Source organism: Patagioenas fasciata, chromosome 1 (assembly GCF_037038585.1).
Source record: "Patagioenas fasciata isolate bPatFas1 chromosome 1, bPatFas1.hap1, whole genome shotgun sequence".
Classification (NCBI taxonomy): Eukaryota; Metazoa; Chordata; class Aves; order Columbiformes; family Columbidae; genus Patagioenas; species Patagioenas fasciata.
In genome coordinates this window covers 174558290-174582361 of record NC_092520.1, presented here as the reverse complement: position 1 = coordinate 174582361, position 24072 = coordinate 174558290, and the positions used below count along the sequence as shown (strand labels likewise).

At 57.0% G+C, this 24072-nt stretch overlaps 1 protein-coding gene across 1 annotated transcript; it reads right to left on the bottom strand.

Annotated features, from left to right (window-relative positions):
- Positions 1 to 426: 426 nt before the first annotated feature.
- SHISA8 (shisa family member 8) lies at positions 427 to 10948 on the bottom strand. The gene is made up of 5 exons (XM_065852610.2): positions 10486 to 10948; positions 9747 to 10375; positions 2204 to 2328; positions 1972 to 2112; positions 427 to 1254 (listed from the first exon to the last, which is right to left on the bottom strand). Exons 2-5 carry the CDS (start codon positions 10292 to 10294, stop codon positions 944 to 946), a joined length of 1125 nt encoding a protein of 374 aa, XP_065708682.1. The 5' UTR covers positions 10295 to 10375; positions 10486 to 10948; the 3' UTR covers positions 427 to 943.
- Positions 10949 to 24072: the final 13124 nt, after the last annotated feature.

Genomic DNA, 24072 nt, shown 5'->3' with positions numbered 1-24072 from the left:
GGAGCAAGTCTGGTGTCTCTGTGCTCTTTTGGAAGCAACCCAAGAGGCTGATGGCTTGAGCGGAGCCAAGCATGGTAGAGCTGGGCCAGGAACCTGCAGTTTTAGGAGCATCTATATGGGAGGGGAGCTTTTTGCCTGACCTTGCTTGGAACAATGTCCTTTCGCTCCATCTCTTCGTTTCTCTGCTCCCCCTGGTAAAACTCTGTCAGAACCAGTAAACTTCAGACAGAAGAGATCTGTTTGGATTTTGTGTAGCTGCTTGCAGGGTTTTGCGGTTGCCCCTGGAAGCTGTGTTCCCATTGCATCCCCCATTGAGGGGGTTCCCCAGCCCCTGTGGGAGTGGGCTTTGCACCCTGCTGCCCATGGGGAAGGGGCTGGGGTGTTGGGAGCAGCATGGGGTCCCCTAGCCATTCCATACCGAGGCCATACAGTTTAATGTATTATTTATTGAGAAGGTGGATGGGGCAGTGGGGAAGGGGAGGCTGGGGAGGGAAAGAGGCTGCTCGGGCTCTGCCGGCAGCAGGCGGGGGGGTGCTTTGAGTCTGTTGCCCTTCTCGTGCCTGATCACAGGAACACGGTGGGGGTGCCTGGCCCCAGTAGGATGTGTTGCCCCATCTGTGGGGGTTGCAGTCAGTCCACCTTTGGGCTCCCATCCCCTGAGCAGAGCACTGGTCCCGCAATATGCCCTTGGCTCAGCCTCTTCCTGGGGTGTACTGAGAATGGCTGAAACTCATTGTCCAGGCTGGAGGGACAGACTGGCCACCCCGATGGTGAAGCACAGCTGGCAGCCCCATCCCCAGGACAGGAAGGATGATGTGTCTCCCAACATGGCCAGCTGCTGCAGTTTATGTAGGACTAACGATGTTTTCCTCCATCGTGCCACCCGCCAGGGGAGGCCATCGGCCATGCCCGGGCATGGGGGCAGCCCTGCTCCCCGATGGTGTCAGACGGTGACCTCAGTCTTGCTGTTGGTGGCGAGGTGCCGGGGCGGCTGGTTGTACACTGGGGTGGCAGGGCCAAAGGGCTCAGGTGGCCCCTCGAGGCGCAGGGGGGCCAGGCCAGGCCGGCGGGGGCCGCGTGGGGGGCCCCCCTCCCAGCCCCCTGGGAAGGCTGGGCTGGCTGGTACCTTGGCACCCTTGGCCTTGGGGCAGCCCTCAGGCAGGGCCGGGGCCTCGGAGGGCAGGAAGGGCAGGGTGCTGGTGGATGGCGGCTCTGGCCCCATGAATCGCCTATAGAAGTCCTCAGGGGTGCTCTCTGTGGGGACAGCAGCACAGTGTCATCCCCCAGGGACATCCCCCACTGCCAATGCAGGGGGCCCTGAGGGGGCTCTGGACCCTGCAGGAGGGATTCTGGGTGCAGATTGGCTGTGGATTGAGGGGATCTTGGCCACTAATTGGCTGGGGAGTGCCGCAGGGGACCCTGGACACTGATTGGGTGAAGGGTGCTGTGGGGTTTGGGAGATCCTAGGTGCCAATTGGCTGGGCAACGCGGTGTGTCTATGGGGGAGCCTGAGCCCTGATTGGGTGAGCAATGCTACAGGTCTACATGGAATCCTGGGTGCTGGTTGGCTGGGGTGTGCCCATGTGAGATCCTAGGCTGCGATTGGGTGGGTAGTGCTGCAGGTCTGTATGACATCCTGAATGTTGATTGGCTGAGTGCAGTAGACCCATGTCGGATCTGGATGCTGATTGGCTGAGGAGGGCAGCGGGGCCTATGTGGGATCCTGGGCTCTGACTGTGCAGTACAGTGGGCCCATGTGGGATCCTGGGCTCTGATTGGCTGGGCAGTGCAGTGTGGCAGGAGCTGCAGAGCCTCTGCCGTGAGCAGCAGCCGCGGGAGCTCTGGGGGACCAAGTAGTTCATCCTGCCCATGCCCCTCTGCGACCCCCCCCATCACTCTCCACCCGCCTGGGGGGTCCATCAGGCGCATCCCCCTGGCCACCATCCCAGCCCCCATAGCCATGACACTCACCTCCAGCCTTGAGGGTGGCGTAGGCAGCGTAGGCAGGGGCTGGCAGGCCCAGGCTGCTGCCCAGCGGTAGGCGCTTGCCGTGGCTGTGGGGCCGCCCCAGCGGGGGGTCAATGGCCACTGCGTTGTTCAAAGGCGGCTTGTCTGGGGGGACAGAGGCAGGTGGGCAGGGGGCTCAGCCATGGGCAGTGCCTTCCCGTTGCCTCTCTTCATCCCCACTGCACTGACATCTTACCTGTGCTGTTCCTGGGGGGCCCCCGGGCCAGCCCCTCACCCAGCGGGACCTGCACGCCCCCCATGAGGCCGTCCATGTGCTCAGAGGGGCCATGGCCTGGGTCTTTCAGCAGGTCCGTCAGCGTCCTGGCAGAGGGACAAATGGCCGTTAGGGTGATACCCTGCTCCCCCAGACCCACCAGTGCACCCCAACCATGAACCCATCTCTCTGGAGGCACAGCCAGGTAGCCTGGGCTTGGGAAATGGCTGGTGGGAGCAAGAAGTGCACCCAGTCTCTCAGCCCAGCTTTTTCACCAGGGCTGGTCAGCCGCCACTAACCCCCCCAACAGTGAACTGAGGTCTGGCTGGGGCCGGGGGTGTCAGCAGGTGAGAGTGGCAAGGAGAACACGTGGCTCAGAGTGAGATGCAAGGGTATGACCAAATGAGCCGGAGGAACACCTCAGGGAGAGCCTGGGGGAGAGGAGGTGGCACCTCCACTTGAGTTCCTTCAAAACAGAAAAAAAACACTAAGGAAGGGACTAGAGAGGCCGCTTGTGCCTCTTTGGGGAGGAGGATGAACTAGTGGTGCCCCCCGGCGCATGCGCTGTCTGTGCGTAACGCCATCCTTATAAGTAACAGCATTAAACATTAAACACCGTTACATAAGTTACAGCCCTATTTCATTTAACATTCAGGAACGGAGATGCTGCAGTCCCACCGTGGTACACCGGTGATTCCGGAGCAGGACACACCAGCAAAGCCCAGAGTGGGGCACTCTGGTGGTGCTGGGGTAGGAAACGCCAGTGGTGCTGGAGCATGGCACACCAGTGACAGTGACACAGGGCACACAGGTGGTGTCACAGCGGGGCACGCCAGTGACAGTGGAGCAGAGCACACGGGTGGTGCTAGAGAAGAGCATGCCCACACGGTGTTGCAACCTTTGGCCACAAGTCCTGGAGCAGGATGGGATGCTTCTGCTGGTGCAGGGCTTTGCGGGGAGGAGACCCACCATTCCACTTGCAGAGACAGTCCCTGCACGACTGCAAAGGTTCAGGGGTGTCCACTTTTGGCTTTTTTTTGGCTCCCTAATCACCAGCTCGCTGTCAGCACACCTCGCACCTCCAAGGCTCTGGCTGGCTCATAAGTGCACACCAGCAGCCACGGCAGGAGCTCATGGTTAGTGAGTGGCTGGATGATAAAACAGCAGATTAAACTCAATGTGGATAAATGCAAATTGTAGAGGAAGGGAGGGATAATCCTGAGTCTGTGGATGTGGCAGCTCATGGCTCCAGAGTGCTCAAAAGCCCAGCGAATATGGTGTGGGAATTGCCGGGGAAAGCAGTGGGGAAGGCAATGTGTTATGCCCGGGGTAGCAGATACTCAGAGGGCCTTGAGGGCTGTTCCCAGGACATTTTACCTTCCAGTTTGGATCCAGTCAACGTAACAGGACAACAGCAAAAGCAAAGTTACAGGGGAGAGTTGCTTGCCCTTTGGGTTCATTCCACATCATTCTTGGGGAGCTCTGGGTAACAACCTCCCTGGGATCATTTTATCTTCAAATGGACCAACAGGACCACCATGGAGCTGAACAAATTGAAATGAGGGAGGAACACCACCTGACACCAGTATATACAGGAAGCTGACCAGCTGGAAGGCAACTTGGTACTGGTAAGGCCACACCTGGCTCCAGCTCTGGGGTCCCCAATACAGGAGAGACATTGACATACTGGAGAGAGTCCAGCAAATGGCCACAAAGATGATGAAGGGACTGGAGCATCTCTCCTGTGAGGAGAGGCTGGGACTGTTCAGCCTGGAGAAGAGAAGGCTCAGGGGGATTTTATCAATGTGTATAAATGTCTGAAGGTAGGGTACAACAAGAACAGCGCCAGGCTGACAAGAGGTGATGGGGTGCAAACCAAAGCACAGGAAATTCTTTTTAAACAGAAGAAACAACCTTTTTTTTTTTTTTTTTTTTTCTGTGAAGGTGGTCAAATGCTGGACCAGACTGCCTGGAGAAGCTGTGGCACCTCCATCCTGCAGCTATTCAAACCCCACACCAACCCAGGAGCCCTCCTGCAGCCAGCTGACCCCAGCTCTGGGCCCAGCCAGGCTCCTTTGGCCGTGGGGGCTGCACCCAGAGAAGGTCTGGGCACAAGCCTGGGTGAGTGGTGGGCTGTGCCCGGGCAGGGGAGTGCAGGTCCCCCAAGGCTGTGGGCATGGGCTGTCAACCCAGGGAGCTGCTGCTCTGTCAGCTCCCACCTTCCCCAGGGTGCACAGCTCACCGGCCCCCTCCCCGCTGGCTGCTGCCTGCTCTCGCCTCTCCCTGGGGCCCAGTGCTCAAACAGGCTTGTTTCACCAGAAGTTCAATGAGATTTGACCTATTTTTTTGACTTTTTTTTTTTTTTTCCTCAGGTCTATTTATGAAGTTTGAGCAATCCTTTATCTGTGACTTCCTCTACAGATAAATCCATCAGTGCAGCTTCTCATAAGCCTGTCCTCTGTGCCGACCACCCAAGGTGTGTAGATGATAACAGTTAACACTAATGGAAAGAGCAGCTCTTAACGAGCTATTTTGCTAAGGTGAGAAGCATGTTTGAGCCCTCAGTGCCAGCAACACCCAGACTTATCCCCGCATCTTGGCGAACCATGCCACCGGCCAGGGCTGGTAGCAGGGACCATGGGCTGAAGCCCCATCCCCATCCCCAGATGCTGTGGTGTAGGGGAGGTGGACCTGGAGGGTGACACCCTGTTGAGGAGCTGCTGTCTCACTGTACGTGGTTTTGGGGCTTTTATGAGCCCCAGCCTGGTCCCGTGGCTGGAGGGCTTACGGTAGGTCTGGCCACGTCTCCCTAGGTCACCCCATGGTCCGTGGCATCAAGACAGCTCCAGGGTGCAGATGGAGATGGGGAACACAGGCCGGATGCAGCTTCAAACCTGCACTGCTCATTTGCAACAGAACGCTAATGAGAGGCACCACCAAAGCCTCCCTCCACCACCGTGGCCACGGATGTTGAGCACGAGGCCATGTCTGAAGGTCACTTGCCACCCAGCTTGCCTGAGCACATTCTTGCCTGCACGGTCATGCAGCCACCTTTGTGGCAAGCCTAGTTGTGCCAATGGGTGCAAGCAAGGTCCCCCAAACCAGCCTGGCATGAGCCCTGAGACCAAGCAAAGAGGCAGATCTAGGAGCAGTGATCACAGTATCACAGCCAAGACAGCTCCATGGCAGGACCTGGCATGAGGCACTCAGTGCTCACTAGCCATCCCCAGGGGAGCCACCAGCACATGAAATGGAGGTGCCCATGTGGAAGTGGGACCCAGTGCCTGGCAGAGCACTCAGCCCAGGGCCTGATCTGCTTTTGGGAGGCCCAAGCCCTATACCCGGCACACCCAACAGGAGAATGGCTGCAAGTCTTGGGCAAGGGGATGGGGGCAATGGGAGGAGACAGGAGCACAGCTGCCAGAGGAGAGGAGAGATGACAGAGTGATGGGCAAAGTGACATTGCCCAGAGCTGGAGTGAACTCTTTGAGGGAACGTGAAGGTGGTAGCCACCAGCTGAGCGTGGTGGTGAGGTTTGGAGCAGAGGCACAGTGGTGAAGGAGACACAATGCACACTGTGGCTGTGGGTGGGCTGGCACCGTGGCCAGCCACACTGCCTCTGCACCTGGCAAGATGGTCACCTGCACCTCCTGGGAGGTGCACCTCCTGGGAGGCACATTTCCCCTGCTTTATGGTGCCTGGTGTTGTCAGATGCACAGTGGGGACTCAAATAGTATGAGAGGACCCAAAGAATGAAAAGTCACCATAGGGGACTCAGCTACTGTGGCTTCCAGGGCACCTGCTACCGCCAGCTGTTTTGCCCCTCTCTAGCATCCCCACTGTCCCCCAGAAAGCTGCTTCTTCCCCAACTCTTCCAATAGGGATGTTCAGCCCAACCATAACGTGTAATCTCCCTCTAGGAGAATCTGGGCAGAGGTAAGGGGTGCATGCCCGCTCTCATGTGATGGGCAGAGCCGGATGCCGGCAGCCCCCCAAGCACCCGATGTCCCCAAAGAACCAAGGCCTGAAGAAAAACATGGGCAGGTGTTCCTGACTCAATGCGGAGTTTGGCCAGGCTGAGCGAATGCCGGGGACAGATGCCAAGCCTGAGCTGAGCAGGAAGGAGAGGGGTTTATGTGAGCTGCCATAAGGCCCTGCAGGAGGAAGGCGGGTGGGGTGGGGAGGGGAGGACACACCAGGTAGCTGCAGCTGCTTGGGTGCCCGCTCCCCTGGGAGGACCAGCAGCCAAAGCCAGGAGGAAAAGATGTGTTGGAGGCAGCCGAGGTGAAGGGGTCTCAGGAGAAGTTGGACAAGGGCTCAAGTGCCTCCACCTGGGAGGAGCTAATGCACCTGGTTGCTCTTACTGGGCTCAGACCAGTACCAGGACCATGAAGAACAATGTCTGGAGGTGCAGAAGTGGTTGGCTTCCCCCCTACAAGTGAAAAGCCTGCAAGCAGTGGCAGTAGGACCTGTTCTGGGGCAGCAGAGAGTGCTCCCCAGGAGCAGAAAAACCCCGGCAGGATGGAGGGATGGGAATGGAAACCAAGCCGGCCGTGCAACAGGGAGCTGGCCCGCAGCCACGATGCGGAGCCCGAGGAGCAAATGAGAAGCTCCTACCTGAGGTGCTGAGAGGGAGGTGAGGTGGCACTGCCTGAGCCTTCAGCCATGCATGGCTATGGGGACAAGGCAGCTAGAAATAGCCCCACTCTCTTGGAGGCAACAAGATGAAACGTGTTGCCTGAGCTGACTGAGCACACAGCGTCCCTTTTTGGATGCCTGTGCCATGTACCCAACCCTGGCACTGTCTCCATCAGCCATCCTGGTGCTTTTCCTGGTGCCCAGGGCTCCATACCCAATGCAGCACCCCTGCCCTGCCGTGGCTTGCCAGTCACTGTCCCCAACGGAACCAGAGCTGGTCACAGCTTAAGCAGAGGGATACAAGGCACAGGAGATGGTGACACCTCTCCTGCTTTCTGCAGTGATGGAGGTGCCCTTCTGACTCTGTTCACAAAGGCAGACAAGAAAAACTCGCCTTCTCCTGGCCCATATGCCAGTGCCACAGAGATCTGCAGCTGGAGCAAAGGCACCAATCTTCCTGAACTCATTGGGACAGTTCAGACTTGCACAAGCGAGAGGGAGTGGGGAGACATGGGGAAACACATGGCTTCGGCGGCACAGAATTGAGGGTACCCATAGAAAATACCGCCAGCGAGTGGCAGCAGTCCCGCTGGGGGTGGGTGATGGGAGGAGGCAAGACCTGCCTGCAGGGGATGAAGACCCAGGTCCAGGTGTCTGGGGGACTGACCCCTCCCCAAGCACAGTATCTCCTTCCCAGGAGCTAGTGGGGGGTAGGAAGAGGGGGAGACCAAAAAAAGACATGTTGGCGGGTGAGTGGAAGGGGAGTCGGGAGGCTGGCGGAGGCCGTATTGATCCTGTCAAGGTGCCAGCACTTCCTCAGGCGACGCGGGGCGGGAGGTGTGGGCGTGCAGCGGCACCCAGCCAGGCTTCCTACCAAGGGGGAGGGGCTGCAGCATCAATCCCCCAGAACTGAGTCGTGCAGGTCAGGAGGGCCCCGCAACCCCCATCCATGCCTGGATACAATGCTTCTCCAAGCAGGGGGGTCAGCTGCTGCTCCATTGGGTGGGCGCAAGGAGAGGCGTGGGTCTGGGGATGGGGTGCAGCAGGTCCAGAGTTGGGGTGCAGCATCCAAAGGCTGCCCAAGCCCCAGGTGGGGAGACAGGGGTAGGTGGGTACCCCAGGGGAAGGAGAGAGGGTGCCTGTGCTGGGGATGCAATCAGAGCGGCTCCCTGATCGTCCTGCTGAAATAATTCCTTCTGGCCCTGCCTTTTTTTTTTTTTTTTAAGCTAAAATCCCTGAACAAAATGGCATAAAAATGGGTTTATCACCAGGCTCGATGTCCTCACTAGGAAGATGTGAGGTAGAATGTGCACCCTGCTGCCTGGTGAGGTGCTGGATTCAGCTCAGCTCCCTGCCCCTCTCTCTGCTATTGCACCCCTTTCCGTGTCCCCTCTCCATCCCTTCCCACTTTAGTTCAGGGCAGCCATGGCATGACCGCTTTGGTGAACCTGCCCCAGCTCGGCTCCTTGTCTGTGTGTTTGCACACGCGTGTGTGCACATGTGTGTGCCAGGGGGAGGCCAAGCGGGGGGACAGCTCTGAGTCAGAGCCGCAGGGGCAGAGCTGCACTGGGGAGGCTGGAGCTGCCGGCAGCTGCTCTGAAGTGTTAAACTCATTTAACGTGATCAGTTAAAAAAAAAAGAAAGAAATCTTAAAAAGGAGGGAGAAGAAGAACCTACCTAAGCAGAGGAGCTGCACAACATGACACTGAGGGGAAAACGAGGCAGCAGAGCCACGGCTGGGGCCACCAGCCCTGCCCTCCCTTGCCTGGCCCTGCCTGCATGTCCTCCCTTGCCCTGCCACGCCCTGCCCCACCCTGGTCCTCCCTACCCCAGGCCGGGGGGGGTCACCTGACCCTCCTGCCTGTCCCCATGCACCCCAGCATCAGGCATGTGACCCCACCGCCCTCATGGAAGCTGTCAGTGAGCCCTGGGGGGCTGAGGCCAGGCCACTCATGACACCTCAGTGCTGGGAATAGGGGGTAGGCTGTGCGGCAAAGAGCAGGGGAGGTGCCGAAATGGTGTAAGGAGTGTGTATTTGGAGCCAGGGCTGCTGTGGAAGGGAGAAGGGAAGATGCACCAATGGCCCTGAGAGCTGAGCAAGACTCGGGGGAGGAACAGGGGGTCCCCAACACTGAGGTGTGCCTGACACCCTGACCTTCCGCTGCTCAGCTCCAGGAAGGGGCCATAAAGCTGGGGCTGGAGCCGCAGGGCACAGGTACCACGGGGAGGCTGCCCAATGTTCCACTGGAGGCTGAGCCCTGAGGGGTGTGCAGCCTGGTACCCCTGCTGCAAGGGCCATGTCCCACCCTGGTGCACAGAGGCGGGCACCCATGCACACCCGTGTGTGCACACACACGTGTGCGCACACACACTGAGGAGGTGCAGCAGCCACGGCAGAACTGTCTTTGCTGTCTCCTCTCCCCTGAGCACTGACAGCGAGGCTGAGCTCAAAGGTCCTCAGTCGCCCCACACACAGTCTTGCCTCCCTTGCACACTGGGAACCACAGCTTTATTTTGGGGGAGGAAGCCACATCCTATAGCTCACGTCACCCACCCCACTGGCTGGTGGGGATGGCTCTCCTGAATCAGGGACAGGCCTCCTAAGGGACAGAGCAGGTCATTTTGAGAGGGGTCGGGTGTACAGTCACCCCTTGTCATTAAGGCTGTCTGGGCTGGCAGGTCTCCCTGCCAGGACAGTTTGGGGGGCTGCAGCCAACCCATCCGCTTGGTGTCTCAGCATGCTGGCACAGGGGTTTTGGGGATCACGTCACCCTCTGGGCAGCCCCAGGGCGAAGCTGGGAGTCACCCTAGGCAAGGGGCTGGGGATGTGGGCTGCCACCCATGCGGGGGGTTCAAGCAGGGCGGGTGAGCGACTGGACCCCTTTACCTGGAGACGGTCATCTCTGTCTGGGGACCCTGTGCCTTCTCCAGGCCCAGCTTGGTGAAGATGCCCACCAGCACCATGATGGCCACCACGCCGCAGATGATGTAGACGATCATGTTGGTCCTGTCACGAGTGGGGTCCTCAGGGGTCTCGTCCACCCGGGCAGGCGGCTGACCTGTGTTGACCCAGTTGGGGGTGTCATAGTTGGAGCAGCCGCTCTGGTCCAGCCGCCCAGGCTTGAACTGGCAGCAGAAGCGGTACCCGCATGTCCCGCAGCAGTACTGGTAGATGCCGGCGTTGCAGTTGAATGGTGGGTCCCACTGCCCCATCACATCGTAGTAACCGCGGCAGCGGTCCCCCCCAGCTGGTGCTGCCCCTGTGGGCGCGGGGACTGTGGTCTCCACAGATGGTGCTTGGCTGATGTTCCCGCTCTCACCGGGCGCCCCGGTGCTGGTCTCGCCGCTCCACACGCGCCCCGGCTCCAGCAGCATCAGGCAGCAGATCCCTACGACGTAGCTCGGCTCCATCCGCCCGCGGCTTCGGGGAGCCATCCGGGCGAGGGGGCGAGTTAGAACCGCTTGCCCGGGACCGACCGCATGGCCGCCGAAGAGCTCCCGCAGAGGAGAAACGGGCTGAAGGGGGAAAGGAGGTGATGGGGAAAAGGGAAAAAGGAAAAAAGAGGCGGGGGGGGTGAGGGAAAGAAAGAAGAAGTGGGGAGAAAAAAAAGTGCGAGGGGACGTACCCCCTCCCTGCCTCTCCCCAGATCGGCCGGCGGGCAGAAATTCAGCGCAGGAGGCGATGCGGGTGGCGGGGGAGAGCCGCCGCGTTCCCTTCCCGGCCGGCGGGAGGCGGCGGCGGGCAGCGGGAGCAGGCGGGCGGGCCGGGGACCGGCGGTCGCCCCATCCCCGCGCCTCTGCCCGCGCCTCCCGGCACCGCGCTCCGCCGAGGGGAGGCAGGAGGAAAGGGAAAAGCAGCGAAAGCCCTTCGCACCAGGGCGGGAGGAGCAGGAGGAGGAGGACGAGGAGGAGGAGGGCGGGGGGAGGGAGCCGGCGCGGCCAGGGAGGCGCGGGGGGCTCGGCTCCCCTGCCGCCTGACAGCCTCCCGAGGAAACCGGAGAAGGTCCTTCACCGAGTCCTTTGCCAGGCTCCCCGCCGCCACCGGGCGGCAGGACGCCCGCCCTCCCCGTCGGGCTGCCGCCGCGGGCGGCCGGATACGCGTTGCACCCGCCCCACACTGCCCTCCTGCCCCTTACACAACACTCCCACCCCACAGCGAGACACACACCCTCCCGGGAGGGAGCTGCGGGGAAGGAGGCTGGCAGGGGGCAGGACGGGTGTGTGCTGGGGGGTATGCAGTCCCCGGGGTGGTGGGATGCCCTCCCGCAGCCCCACAGCGGGGGGCTACACGGGAAAGAGGGGGGACCAGGAACCCCGGTGCTGTGAGGGCATCCGAACATCCCTCAAGGGGGGCTGTGCACTGGGGGGGCTGCAGGATGGATGAAGTGGGGGGCTACTGGGGCACAGCCAGAAACATGTCTTCCCCAGAGCCACAGCGATTTTTAGCAAATCACTGGCTGGCCCCTTATTTCGGCTTCTAAGTCTGGACCTCTCTGGGGTGACATGCACCCATTGCTCCGCTCTCTGGCCAGTGCCACACATATTAATCATCACTGCCAGCTCCTCTCCCCAGGAAGGTGGGATTTACTTTCCCTTCTCTAGGTCTGTTGTGGCAAAAGCAGGGTGGGGGAAACTGAGGCACCATCAAGCCCCTCACTTGGCACCAGCACGTTGTGCAGCCTGGGAAAAGGGTGGCCAGAGCAAGGGGCAGCGACATGTGGAAGCTGCGGCTGCAGCCTCGTCTTCCCTGAATGGTCCCGCATCCTGCCCCACAGAAGGGCAGCAAATCCAACATCACCACTGTCACCTTGGGCAAATCGTTTTCTCTGTGTCCTGGGAAAGAGTGGCTGTGTACTGCCTCATCCTGCCCTGCCCTGTCGGTACCCTGACCTGGGAAACAGGGCTGCCTCTGGGCTGCACAGTGCTGGCACAGGAGACCCCAGCCCTCAAGTAAGCAGTGATGCAAAAAGACATTGATGGAAGTGGGATTAAACAAGTCAGGGAGGCTCAGCTCCCTCCAGTGGGTGCCAATGCTGGAGGTCTGTGGACCAGTCGGTCCCCAGCAGCCATCCCTTACCTGCCGCACCAGGGTGCAGGCTGAGGGTCTCACACTGACATGAAGGTCCTGCAGAGACAACCACCCTGGCTGGGGGGCTTGAGCAGCCTCCCCCGGGCGCACAGAGCCAGTGCTGGCGATCATGAGCTACTCGGGTGGGAGAGCACCATGTCACATGCCATATGGGGGGATGAAACGTGCCATCCTCATCCTCCCTATGCATCACTGGGCCAGAGCTTAGTGCAAACAGCTTCCTCCCCCAAGCAAGGGTGAAATGCTGCAGTGTTTTGCTGCAGGAAGGATTTAGGGGATAAAATAATCTCCCCCCAGACTCTGAACCCAGAACTTGCAGGCCCCCGGCTGCTTCCCATCTGGAGGCTGGCAAAATCCAAAGTTGTTGAAAACATGGATAAGGAGAGCAGCTGGAGCCAGGGACACATCCGATCGGCCCCCAGTGCCGCAACCTAATAGAGATCCATTAGGTAAGGTAGCTTATAGCCTCCAGAGCTTCACAAAAGAGATAAAAAGCCAGCGAGGCATAAGAAAACCATGCATCTCCAAAAGTCACTCTTTCCTCATGTCTCAGAGGGGCTCTCTGATGAAAGGTCCCGTCAATAGGAAGCTGTAGACATGGGGGTCGTTAGCACTAATAGCCAACAGCAGCACTGGGTTTGAGAGAAGCTGTGCAAGCAAAGTTTGCCAGCTGCCCAGGTAATGCCACAATCATTTTCCATGCACTGGGCGATCGTTCTCGACGTCCGTGCAAGCAGAGCCACCCTGGGGGCTCAGAGGTTTTAGCAGGTTGTTAGCAGACAGAGCGAAAAACTGGCCCTAATCAGGGAGTTTGCTGGAAAATGTTTGCCTGGCGTGACCTGGGAGAAAGGGTACGGTTTTAAAGGGGAGAGGATGTTCACTGAGTGTGAAGCAGCAGATTTAAAGGGTCTCTGGGAGCGAGAGGAAGGGAGGTAGAGCTGTTTGCAGGTATTAGCTGCGTGCATCAACCCAGAAGGAAACCAAAGCCAAGGTCATGGTGTGGAGGAGCATCCCCTGAGCATGCCCCCAGCATGCAGGGCAAGACCCGCAGGGGCTGGCTCTGTGCGGTGCTGGCACTGGGGGCTGCAGCCCGCAGCCCCACTGAGCCGTCAGCTCGTCTTAGTCAAATAAACCACCCAGCCACCAGTTGTATCCCAAAAGGGAGGGGGCTTCAGGAGTGAAATCCTGTAACCTGGCACCCACACCTCTCACATCCCTGGGAATCAGCAGCAGGACCTGTAGAAAAATTCAAATTATCAGGGATCTCCAGAGAAAATGCAAAGGACATGCTTGCAACATCTGTGGGCACATCTGGGCACGGAGATTTGGGAGAGGAGCTCCTGTAGGCTTTGGCCACGAGCTTGGAGGATATAATGGAAATTACCCCCTGCAGGGACAATGCCACCCAGACTACAGAAGGGTGTCTCTGTGCCTGCAGAGACAGGATATGGGTGGCTCAAGCCCGAGTGGGGAGAGATACGCTGAGCACTGACACTGTAAACAGATTGCTTCTGGCAGGGCATGGCGATCTGGAGGAGATCCTCTCTGTCGCGGCCAGAGAGACTGACAGGCACAGATCCCTGCTGAGCACGGGGGTGCAAGCCAGGCAGAGCTACCAGGGCCCTGCCCGAGGAGGAGGGAGCTCTCACCGTCACAAAGCAAAGCCACAGGAGTGTGCCCGAGTGCAGCAGGAGAAGCCAATGGTGGGTGGTCAGAAGGCCATAGGTACCCAGGGAGCCCCTGCTAGAGCTGGGAAATCAGAGCCATCTGCTGAAAAAAGGTGATTTTTGCTGTGCAAGACTGAACTGGCCCTGGGCTGAGGGATGCGCAGAGGAAGGGATGCTGCTGTGAGGTGGGTGTCCCATGCTGAAGGGCCTCCCACCAGCACCTCCTGCTGGCACCTTCTGCTGTCACCTCCTGCCAGCCGACACCTCCTGTACCTGTGCCAAGGAGTGCTGCTGGGGTGAGTTTTGACACTTGCAAACAAGCAGCTATAGTCCAACATCATCAACTGGGAAGAGCTGTGGGCGAGGGAAGGCCATCAATGCTGTCCCCTGACTGGTGGCAGAGCTCCTGCCACCATCCCTGGGGCTACGTGGGGCTCTGGTGTCTCCCATGCCTCCCACTGTCCCCTGGGACACCCGAGAAAAACCTGGTCCCCTCTAAAACCTCAGCTACTGAAGTTGGTGCCATTCTGTTCAGGGGTAGGGCTGAGGAACAGGCTCTCCTTGTGTTTGTCTTCACTATGGGCGAAATTTCTTTGTCCATCAGCATCATGCTGGGAAACTCTAAATTTTCCCAGACCCACTGTGTAGGACTGGAATAAGGGATCCCTGGGGTCAGATGTTGGGCTAAAGTGCAGTGAAGTGCTGCTCTGCTCAACGCATTCTCATGGGCTCAATGGATGAGGAAACCCAAAGTAGAGCTTGAGCTTCTTGTGTCAGTGATGGAGAGCTAAAGCAGGGGAAAGTTAAACAAATTTTAGGGGCACAGGAACACAGTAGCAGATCTTGGAGCAGCTCCCAACCACCCTATTTCCAGCCCAATGTGCGTAAGGCTTTTATTCCCCTGCTTGTGCTTAATGCTCTGGCTGTAAAATGGCTGTAAAAGAGCAACTGTGCCTCATAATGGTTTATAGAAAACACAGAAGCATATGCGCCTTTACCATTATGATCATAATTGCAAACATTCAAAAGTCAAGATTTGCAAGCTCCCAGCTTCCCAGAGCCGGCTGGATTCAAACCCAAATGACATCCAGAGGAATCGGGAGAAAATCAGCTCAAAGTGACGGCTTATTTTTAATTTACGCTGCAGTATGGTCAAACGGGATCCAGGCTGGCAGCCCAAGCACCCCCAGCTGCCACTGTTAGAGGGCAGCCATGCCTCCAGATACAGCCGCAGAGGCCCACAGAGGCCCCCAGGCATCACCTGTGCCCCCCCATGGTGCCAGTGGGGCTGGCTATATATGGATTTTGCACATAGGATTAATCTCAAAGACTGTGCTGGGGGCAAGGGCTGCAGCGGCAGACGCTCCCACCCCTGCAGGGACTCGGTACCTGGCGCCTCGCTGGCCCCAGAAGCTTCACTGGTGCTGCCTGGAGAGCAGCCTGGATGAGTACAGGGTCTTTGCAGCCACTTCAACGCTCATCTGAGCTTCGGGATAGCTGTCAGTATGCCAGACTCAAAACTGTCCCCTCAGCGGTGCCTGCGAGTGGAGCTCAGCCCCAAACCTCCCTCCCAAGCTGGGCTTGTGCAGTCAGTCTCTGTCGCTGTCCTGGGAGGAGCCTGAGCATCCTCTGTCTTCCTCTCTAAACCAAATTTCCACCATCTTTTTCCAGCATTAAAAGGCAATATAAGCACACCTGGAGGCGGTGGTGCACAGCCTGGCGGTGCTGCAGCATCCCTGACTGCGCTTCCCCCTCCTCCTCACAGCCACTTTCACCCCTGGCCAACCCCATGCAAGGCGCTGGTTCAAACCACAATAATTTAGGGTAAAACACACCCAAACAGAGAAGGCATGAGAGCAGCCATCCCAATGCTGGGGGAGAACAGTGTCCCTGAGGCTGGGGGAGACTGCTGTGAGGAAAGGGGGGATCTGTTGCAGAGCAGGCAGGAGGCAGCCAAGCCAGCCCCGGGCTGCTTTTGCCAGCTGAGGAGCGATAAAATCCAGGCTGTGGCAGCAAAAAGGAGCAAACATTTTCCCCTCCTTCCCAGCTTCAGGATCCGAGCTGGCAGAGGGGTGGCATTTGCTGGGGTGGGATTTAGATTTAGGATGCCATAGGATCTGGATGGCCATATGGCCAGGAGCAGCGTGCGGTGTCCGTCCCGGTGGCAGACCGGCAGCGACAGGCACAGCCTCTCCTCAGGAAGGGCGTCCGTGCCAAGCGCAGGCACTGGCACAGGTGCCAGCCGGCTGCCAGGTACGCTCAGGTGCCGCAGGAGGCTCGGAGCCCACAGGGCAGCACGGCATGGCCAGCATGGTGGGACGCCGTTGTGCAAACCAGCTTCACCTCCTCATCCCCGGGCACAAGGGGGACATATGGGAGTTTGTCACCTTCTCTCAGCACTGGTCTGGGCCAGGTGGGTGTAACTGTGTGTCTGGTTGTGGTGGGGTGTAAGTGTTGATGAAGTGGGGTGGGCAAAGGGAATAGGGGTTGTGGAAAGGGATGCAGCCAGCAATGTACCCTTGTGGCCAAGAAGGCAAATGGTATCCTAGGCCTAGGACAAGTGTGACCAGCAGGTTGAGGGAGGCTCTCCTCCACTCTACTCTGCCTTGGTGGGGCCGCATCTGGAGTACTGTGTCCAGTTCTGGGATCCAAAGGTTAAGAAGGACACAGAATTACTGGAAGGAGTTCAGTGGAGGGCTACAAAGATGGTGAGGGGTCTGGAGCACCTTTCCTATAAGAAAAGACCAAAAGATCTGAGTCTGTTCAGCCTGGAGAAGAGAAGGCTGAGAGGGAATCTTATTTATGCTTATAGATCTCTCAAGGGTGGGTGGCAAGAGGATGGGACCAGACTCCTTTCAGTGGTGGCCAACAATAGGATGAGGGGCAACGGGCACAGACTGAAACACAGGAGGTTCCATCTAAACATGAGGAAAATTTTTTTCCTTTGAGGGTGCCAGAGCACTGGAACAGGCTGCCCACAGAGATTGTGGAGTCTCCTTCTCTGGAGACATTCAAAGCCCACCTGGACACATTCCTGTATAACCTCATCTGGGTGAACCTGCTTTAGCAGGCGGTTTGGACTAGATGATCTCCAGAGGTCCCTTCCAACCCCAACAGTGCTGTGGTTCTGTGGCCGTGAAATGTATGTGTGTGTGTATGCATGGGGGGGCTGCATGTATGTGGACAAGTGCACACACATAAATGCCTGGTGGAGCGGCGTGTGCAGACGTCAGTGTGTGGCAGGGAGGTGCACGCATGTGCTGTTGGTCCTGTGCTGGCAGCCATGGCAGGGGGAGGTTAAGTGGACTTGCTGTGGCCACGGGACTCCCAGGGAGTGAAGTGACCAGAGCAGCCAATCTATGGCTACAGCCCATGTGTCAGGCAGGCTGCTGGCAGCCAGCTGGCATCTAAGCAGGGCTGCCCAGTGTCTGCAAAACTCACAGCAAGGGGAAGAATTCTCCTTTTCTTCTCCAAGGATGACATTTCCAGGTGGAAAAAGGGCATAGCTATTGGGAAGTTGGTAGCAGCAGTACATTCACCTCCTCCTTCACCTGCTCTGCCCCATGCTGGGGGACAGACTTGTCCAGCGGGGATGTGGAATGGCTCAGCACCTCATTCCACTCATGGTAACACTTGCCCAGCAAAATCTGGCCCCAGACTTCCCACTCCTGCCCTTCCTTGAGGTGCAAAAAGGTCAAAAGACAATCATGGATATGCCCTGAGAAAGAGAGGCTTCAGGCATACGTCGGTAAGGCTCATGAGCAGAACTGGGCAGGAAAGGTCCCTAACTGATACCAGGGAAGGTAAGAGGGGGCCCAGCTGATCATATTTGCTTTTCAAATGGCAGAGGACGAGGGTGAGTGAGAAGCTAAAGAAACATGGAGGTGTGGATGTGCTGACCCCTCACATTGCTCTGCATGGAGCAGTGTGCCGCCTTCAAGACCATCCCCTTCCTCTGGCCACCCTTCCCCAGGCACATGCCAAGCTGCCTCTTCCCCTCTCCATCAACAGACCGCAGGTTCTGCTTGCCCTTGGCTTCCCAAGAGCAATTCCAGGGAGGATGCACTCATCCTCTGATGTCTCTTTTTCCTGGATTATAGAGGAGGGAGAGGGCTTTGCTACCAGAGGGCTGGCTGCGAGCAGAGCTCCCTTGCCCAGAGGGAGCCTTGCGGGCTCTCCATCCAGCTTCGTGATGGCCTGATCCACTTTTGTGAGTGAGACCTGCTGAAGACATCCCAGTCCTATTAGTGTCAGGGATTTGCTTCAGGTCTCCTATCATTAATCCAATGACATTTTGCTGTGCAATGTGGCCCTGCCTTTTGGGAGACTAAAATTCAAGCATGTTGCTTTCCCCTCACAGCAACCATTCCAAGACTATGCTGGCAGGAGCCTCGCTGCAACAATCATGACTTACCTTGGTATTTCCACCAGATAAGGAGTTTTCCTTCGCCCTCCCAAATCCCAGCCCAGGGCCAAGGACAGATGCCACCAGCAGCAGGGCTCTGGGTGAAACAATCCTCTGTCACCCAGGGATACCAGCTGAAGCTACCGTGGCTTTGAGCCCCTCAGAAGGGTAAGACCAGACAGGGTCAGACCAAAGCATTGTCCTGTACCAGGAAGCATCTTTGACAGCAACCAAAGGGAGATGCTGAGGAGATAGTAAGAAGCCAAGAATTTAATGAGACTTTCCAAGGCTGTCTACTCACCTCCAGCAGCCTGGGGCTGGACGACTCCTGGCCCAGGGGTTGTTTCTTGGGTTTGGAACATCCCAAAGGGTTTCACTTTCCTAAGCTTGTCCTGGGCTTTCCTCAAACCCATAGAAGTGCTCATCACCTGTGACAGCCAGGGGTGTAAAATCCCCACTGCTGAGCCTCAGCCATCCCTACCCAGCCCACTCCTCATTGCTGTGCACTGGATAAATGCAAATTATTCACTATACCTTCCCAAAACTTGTTTTAAAATGCAATTTGCTTGCTGTCAGTGTTGCCACCATTTCTAATGACAGCAGAAGAGCCTTGGCATTGGGGTCAAGTTGTCCCCATACCTTGGGGATCCTGCACCCCTCCTGCCTCCCTGCCTCTTCAGGTGGTGAGGGACTATCCCTGGACACATGTGAGCCACTGAAAACAGCACAAAGCCACTGCAAGCTGGTGGGGTGAATGTCAGCTTAAACAAATATTTCTAGGGTTTAAAAAAAATCTTATATAATGTGAGAAACAGGAAAGGGTGGCACTGCAGATACAGATGGTCCTGATATCCCTGATGTCCCCCCAAATGGAGCTCTCACTGATGAACATTCATCTTGTGATGAGAGCCTGTGGACATCCTTTACAGTCACCCAGTGACTCTGGTGTTGGCCTTGTCCTTTGCTTTCTACCCCCTGCACTGTGTTTCGGGGTACATTGCTGGCCTTTAATGGGCAGAGGATGATGATGCTCATGCCCTGGCTGGCATTGCTTAAATACAGGGTTGTGGCTGCCAGGGCAAGGGACTTAAATGCAGGATTGTGTCCGCTTTGCTGATTTTTAAAGCTTGCCAATGTTTGTCACAACCAATAGAGGTAATTGCAAATGCAAGGAGAAAAATAAGCTCTTGGCATCCAACAGCAATGAGCTTCCCCTCTACTGCTAGTGGCATGGAGAGCCCAGCGCTCTTGGGCCAGGTCCGAAATAGGTGTAAAAACTCCTGGCCACCATCCTTTTTAAAGATGGAGCAGCCAGCATGGATGAAGCAGCTGGTCCCGGCACCCCTGGGGAGCAGAGGGCTGCCGTGTGCCACGCAGGGTGCTGGGAGACAAGCTCGGCTGGAGGGTCCCTTCACCAGGGTCCTGCCTGGGAGGGGTGAGAAGAGGGGAACAGACTCTACACCGAGCAAATCAGCCTCAGAAAGCAGCTCCTTTCCATGCCCCAGAGCTGCTGCGTTATCTCAGGCATATCGCTGGGAACAGCACGATCAAAAGCATCTCCTGATATCTGCTCCCTCGGTGTTGAGGAGTCTGAAAGAAGACCTTGGGCCCTTGATTTTGAGAGGTGTGGAGGACACAGAGTGCTGAACTTTTGAAAATATGGGAGCTCTCTTGCCCCAGTTTGCTCCATTTAAGTGAAGGACGGAGCTCTCGTTTCATGATGAGGGATGCCAGTTCAGGGCTGCACTACCTAAAGTATTTCCAACACTTTAGGTGAAGGGGAAAACCTCAGACACTTGCACTTATCCCGCAGTGGGAAAGTGATATGTGCATCAGAGTTGTCTCATACCAAAGGGCCCTTTGGATGGACAGGGGATGTTTTAGAGTGGAGCTCACATGTAGGTGTTTAGTCCACTCTCCCAGGTTGTCCGTCAGCCATGAACAGGAGCTTGCTGGCTGCGTGGTGGTCGTGACCACCATGAGCCTGCCCTCAGCGGCTGGCAGGACTGGTGGGAGAAGAGGTGGCTGAGGTGGTGGCGACAGGGAAATGTCATGCCTTGCAGAGCAGCCGAATTGCAAAGACAGAAAAACCTCAGTCTTAAAAATTAGCAACACCTGAGCAGCCCTTCTGCTGCCTTCCACATCATCGCCAGAGACATTTCCCCATTACAGTGGCTTTACCTCAGGGGATGGATGCCTCCACAAGCCATGCTGCCCTCACTGTTGCTCTAATGCCTCTTATGCCTCCCCAGTCATGTGATGTGGGGCTTGGTGGCTTTAGAAATCACAGGTGCTACAGCCCCAAAAGCCCTACTAGGTTCCCCACCCACACAAGTGCCTGTGGGGCTTTGCCTTTATTAGCAAGAAGTGGGTTTCTAGTCCTCCAGCTCACAGAGAGAATCCTTGCAAAGGTAAAATGGGCGTGGGCGTAGCCTGGAGTCTCAAGAGCTGGAATAAGAGAAGTCCCAAAACTTCACTCTTTTCCCTTTTTTTTTTTAATCTTACCATCTTTATGCCATTTTTTTGTTTTCTGCAGGCCTGGATCCCACCTTGAGGTGCCTGAGGGCAGCACTGTGTGAGGATCCCCTAGGATGGCTTCTGGTGGCCTGAGAGGACTCTGCAATCTCTTCCTACACCAAAGATGCTTTCCCACTGGAGCGGGAGAGCCGGGCTACTGGCACCCATCCCACTGCCCCTGCACGAGGTGGGGGCCCTGGGCAGGGTCCCAGCCCCCTGCTCTCCATCCAGCTCACACGGTGGGATGCACTCCCGTCTGCACGGCACTGTCTCCTGACGAGCCAGTCCCCCTCCCGTTGCCTCTTCCCTGGGGCGGCCTTGCCACGTGGCTCTGTGCGAGAGCAGCAGAAGGACAGATCCGAGGAGACAAGAGGGAAATGAACTCCCTTAAATGTGATGGAGGCAACTGCCTGGTTCTGTCAGCCGTTGCCCCCCCTCTGCACCCCGCTTGTCTCCTGCTGTTTTTCTCTCTCTCTGGGTGTAAGATGTCAGATGGATTAGCCCCAAATCTCCCCTGGGTACCGCAGCTTGCCCCCTGCTCATCTCTTGTGGTCGCCTTGGAAGATCTGTCCCCTCCAAACCGGGTGTCAGCCTCAAAGGTGACCACAGTAGAAATCGCACCCTTGAAATGTTGGGCGTGGGCAGACACCAAGCTCCGTTGTCACTGTTCATGAACGGAGCCTTTAAAATGTCCTGGCCCAGTGACCAGCTTGTGTCACCACTGGAAGAGAGGGGTGTGGTGCTCACAGAGCAGCCGGGCTGTGCCAGGGCTGGGGGAGATGCTCAGACAGAGTGGAGGCTCCAAACCCTCTGAGGTTTCCTGTGGTTCCCAGGTGGAAGTGAGAGGTGTAGCCAGACACAACTCATGAAACATGGTGCCCCAGCAGGCTCGTCCAAGCTGTGCCAGCACTGTGATCACGAGGGATTCATGATGATGAATGGCACTGTGTTCCAGGAAGATCACGTTCCCTTTGGGCTTGTTGGTGTCAAACACTGTCGTGCTGTGTTACATTTTCTCCGTGGCCTTGCTGGCAGCAGATGCAAATCTCATGGTCTTTCCTGGCACACCTCATCTCCTTCACACAAGGGCTCAGTGGGGCCATCCATGCCTGCCCCTGCCATCCCAGAGCCAGCCCTGGCACCCTGTAGCCCCGTGTCTGAGCACTCCAGATGGACGCAGTTTTCCTGCTGCCCCTCTTCCCCGTGCACCCATCCACCTCAGCAGTCTGCCTCTGCCACCGTCAGGGTGGTCACCTTCGTCCCCACTGTCCTGGTAGAGACTCCATGCTGTTCTGACATGCGGCACCTCTGCAGCAGGACTGCCTTGCCACAGGGCTTTTAATCAGAAGTTAATTGCAGGTGACACTGCCCAAGCGGAGAAGATCTCTCCTGGGCCTCCGGGTCTGTGGCAGCACTTGGCGGGATGGAGAACAAGAAGAGGGAGCATCGGTGCTGCCGGTAAATGTGCTCCAAGACAGGCAGTGAGGCATCTTTATTCCCTCTTGACCCATTTAAAGCAAGTGCTGGTGACTAAGGATGCCGACAGGAGGATAAAAATACTTCCCACATGTTTCCTAGGAGGCCAGGGACAGAAATAGGGGTGCCATCACCTCTTCAGAGGGCAGTTGGGGCCACCCAGTATTTTGCAATCCCAAAGGTGGAATCCCTCAGTATCTCTCATGGCAAACATGACCACATGTGATGGTTTTACACTAAAGAAGGGGATATTCAGACTACACATGAGGAAGAAATTTTTTACAATGTGGAAGGTGAAACACTGACACAGGTTGCCCAGAGAGGTGGTAGATGCCCCATCCCTGGAGGCATTCAAGGCCAGGCTGGACGGGGCTCTGAGCAACCTTGCCCCGCTGCCTGCACCTGACAAAGAGGGGCAGCCCTGGGTTAGCGGCAGGGCAAGGTCTGTGGTGGCAGCCGGGATCTGGCACTGCCTTCCTGGCCCCTCTGTGTTGTATTTTGCACTTGGAATGGGCTCCTCACACCAGTGCTCTGCAAGCAAGATGCTGGTGACCTGGTGCCTGCTAATTTATTTCCTCTTCTTTAGGTCATGCAGACTCCTGCTGCTTTAGCAAACCTCAGAAAACATCTTTTGCAGGCAGCCACAATATTGAATGAACCCAGTTTCTTAGCAAGTGAAAAGGTCTTAAACCAAGCAAACAGACCACAGCAGATACCCCGGGCACTTTACTACAACTGGCAGTTCAGGGTGGAGGAAGAACCCACACAGGAGGATGCTGTGGCCTTCGGGCAGGCTGCTCAGGCACATAAACAGCAGCAGGTCTCCTCACATGAGGGAGCACAGAGAGTACTCTCACAAGGACATGTCAACTGCCTTCCCTCCCTGGTGGGTGCAGAGCCCACGGGTCAGGCATGCGAACGAGGGTTGGTGTGGGGCCAGGAATGATTGCTGAGACTCCTGGGTTCAAGGCGGCGGCCCTCAGCCCTTGTGTTGTTTGTGAATAATTTGTCAATAAAAAGCCAGAGCAAAGGGGCAAGTTACAGCAAGGAGTCAGCAAGCTCAAGGTCTTTCCCCCTTTCCTTTTGGCACAGGTTCCCTGTCAGGAATAGAGAAGGTTTGTAAAGGAGAGAGCAAACAGGCCTCTCCTGTCCATGGCTTTCATGGACTGATATATCTCCAGAATCTGGGTGAGCATTAGCAGGAGGCTGAATGTGGAGGCAGAGGTTTGTGGGCACTTCTTGGTGGCACAGCGTGCTGGTTGGGCACCACCAGGAACCCAAATGTTGCTGTCCCTGAAGGACTTGCTCACTTAATATATCCACCCAGATGTACCACCAGACTGTGTGGTCTTAATGCTAGTGAGGCTATAAGTCTCCTGGAGTGTCAGAGTTACTGGGAGAGCAGTGTATGCTGAAATAGGCAGTCCTGCTTACTAAATCTGTAATTCCAGCTCTGGCTATATTTTCATCTTTCTAATAATAAGTGCAAATAGAGTAAGAATGAATCACAGGCTACAGGCTTTAGGGTTTTTTTTCCCCCTCCTTTCTCCGTGAATCCATCATGTGCGGGAGAGGGGCTGGAGCAGAAAAGGAGCTCAGACCTGGGTGAGATCCTGTCTCAAGCAAGTCTAAACCTATATGTTTGCACTTCTGAGTGGTGTCAATCCCAGCCAGGAGCCAGGAGACCCTCCTGCTCCTATTAACTTCACCATGTCATCCCACCAGCCTAACATTCCTGCCCAAGAACGTTTCCTTTCAGGACACTCCTGGCCTGTTCCCAAACCAGTGGACCTGTCCCATCCCCATCTGCATCCCAGGGCTCGTGCATCCCCACATCTGGGTTTGCCTGCTAGGAATTTTTTTGCTTTGTTGCAAGGACCTTTTGCAAATGTTAATGCTTTCCTTTCGCTGGGGAGCTCTTCGGCTGACCTGCCAAAACGCATTTCACACGCTTCTCCTAGAATTATGCCCTTTGCTTTTCCCAGCGTTCAAGCTGAAGCGGAGCCCAGCGTGCCGGCGGCATGGAGGAGAGCAGCTTGCCGGCTGCATGCGGCTCTGG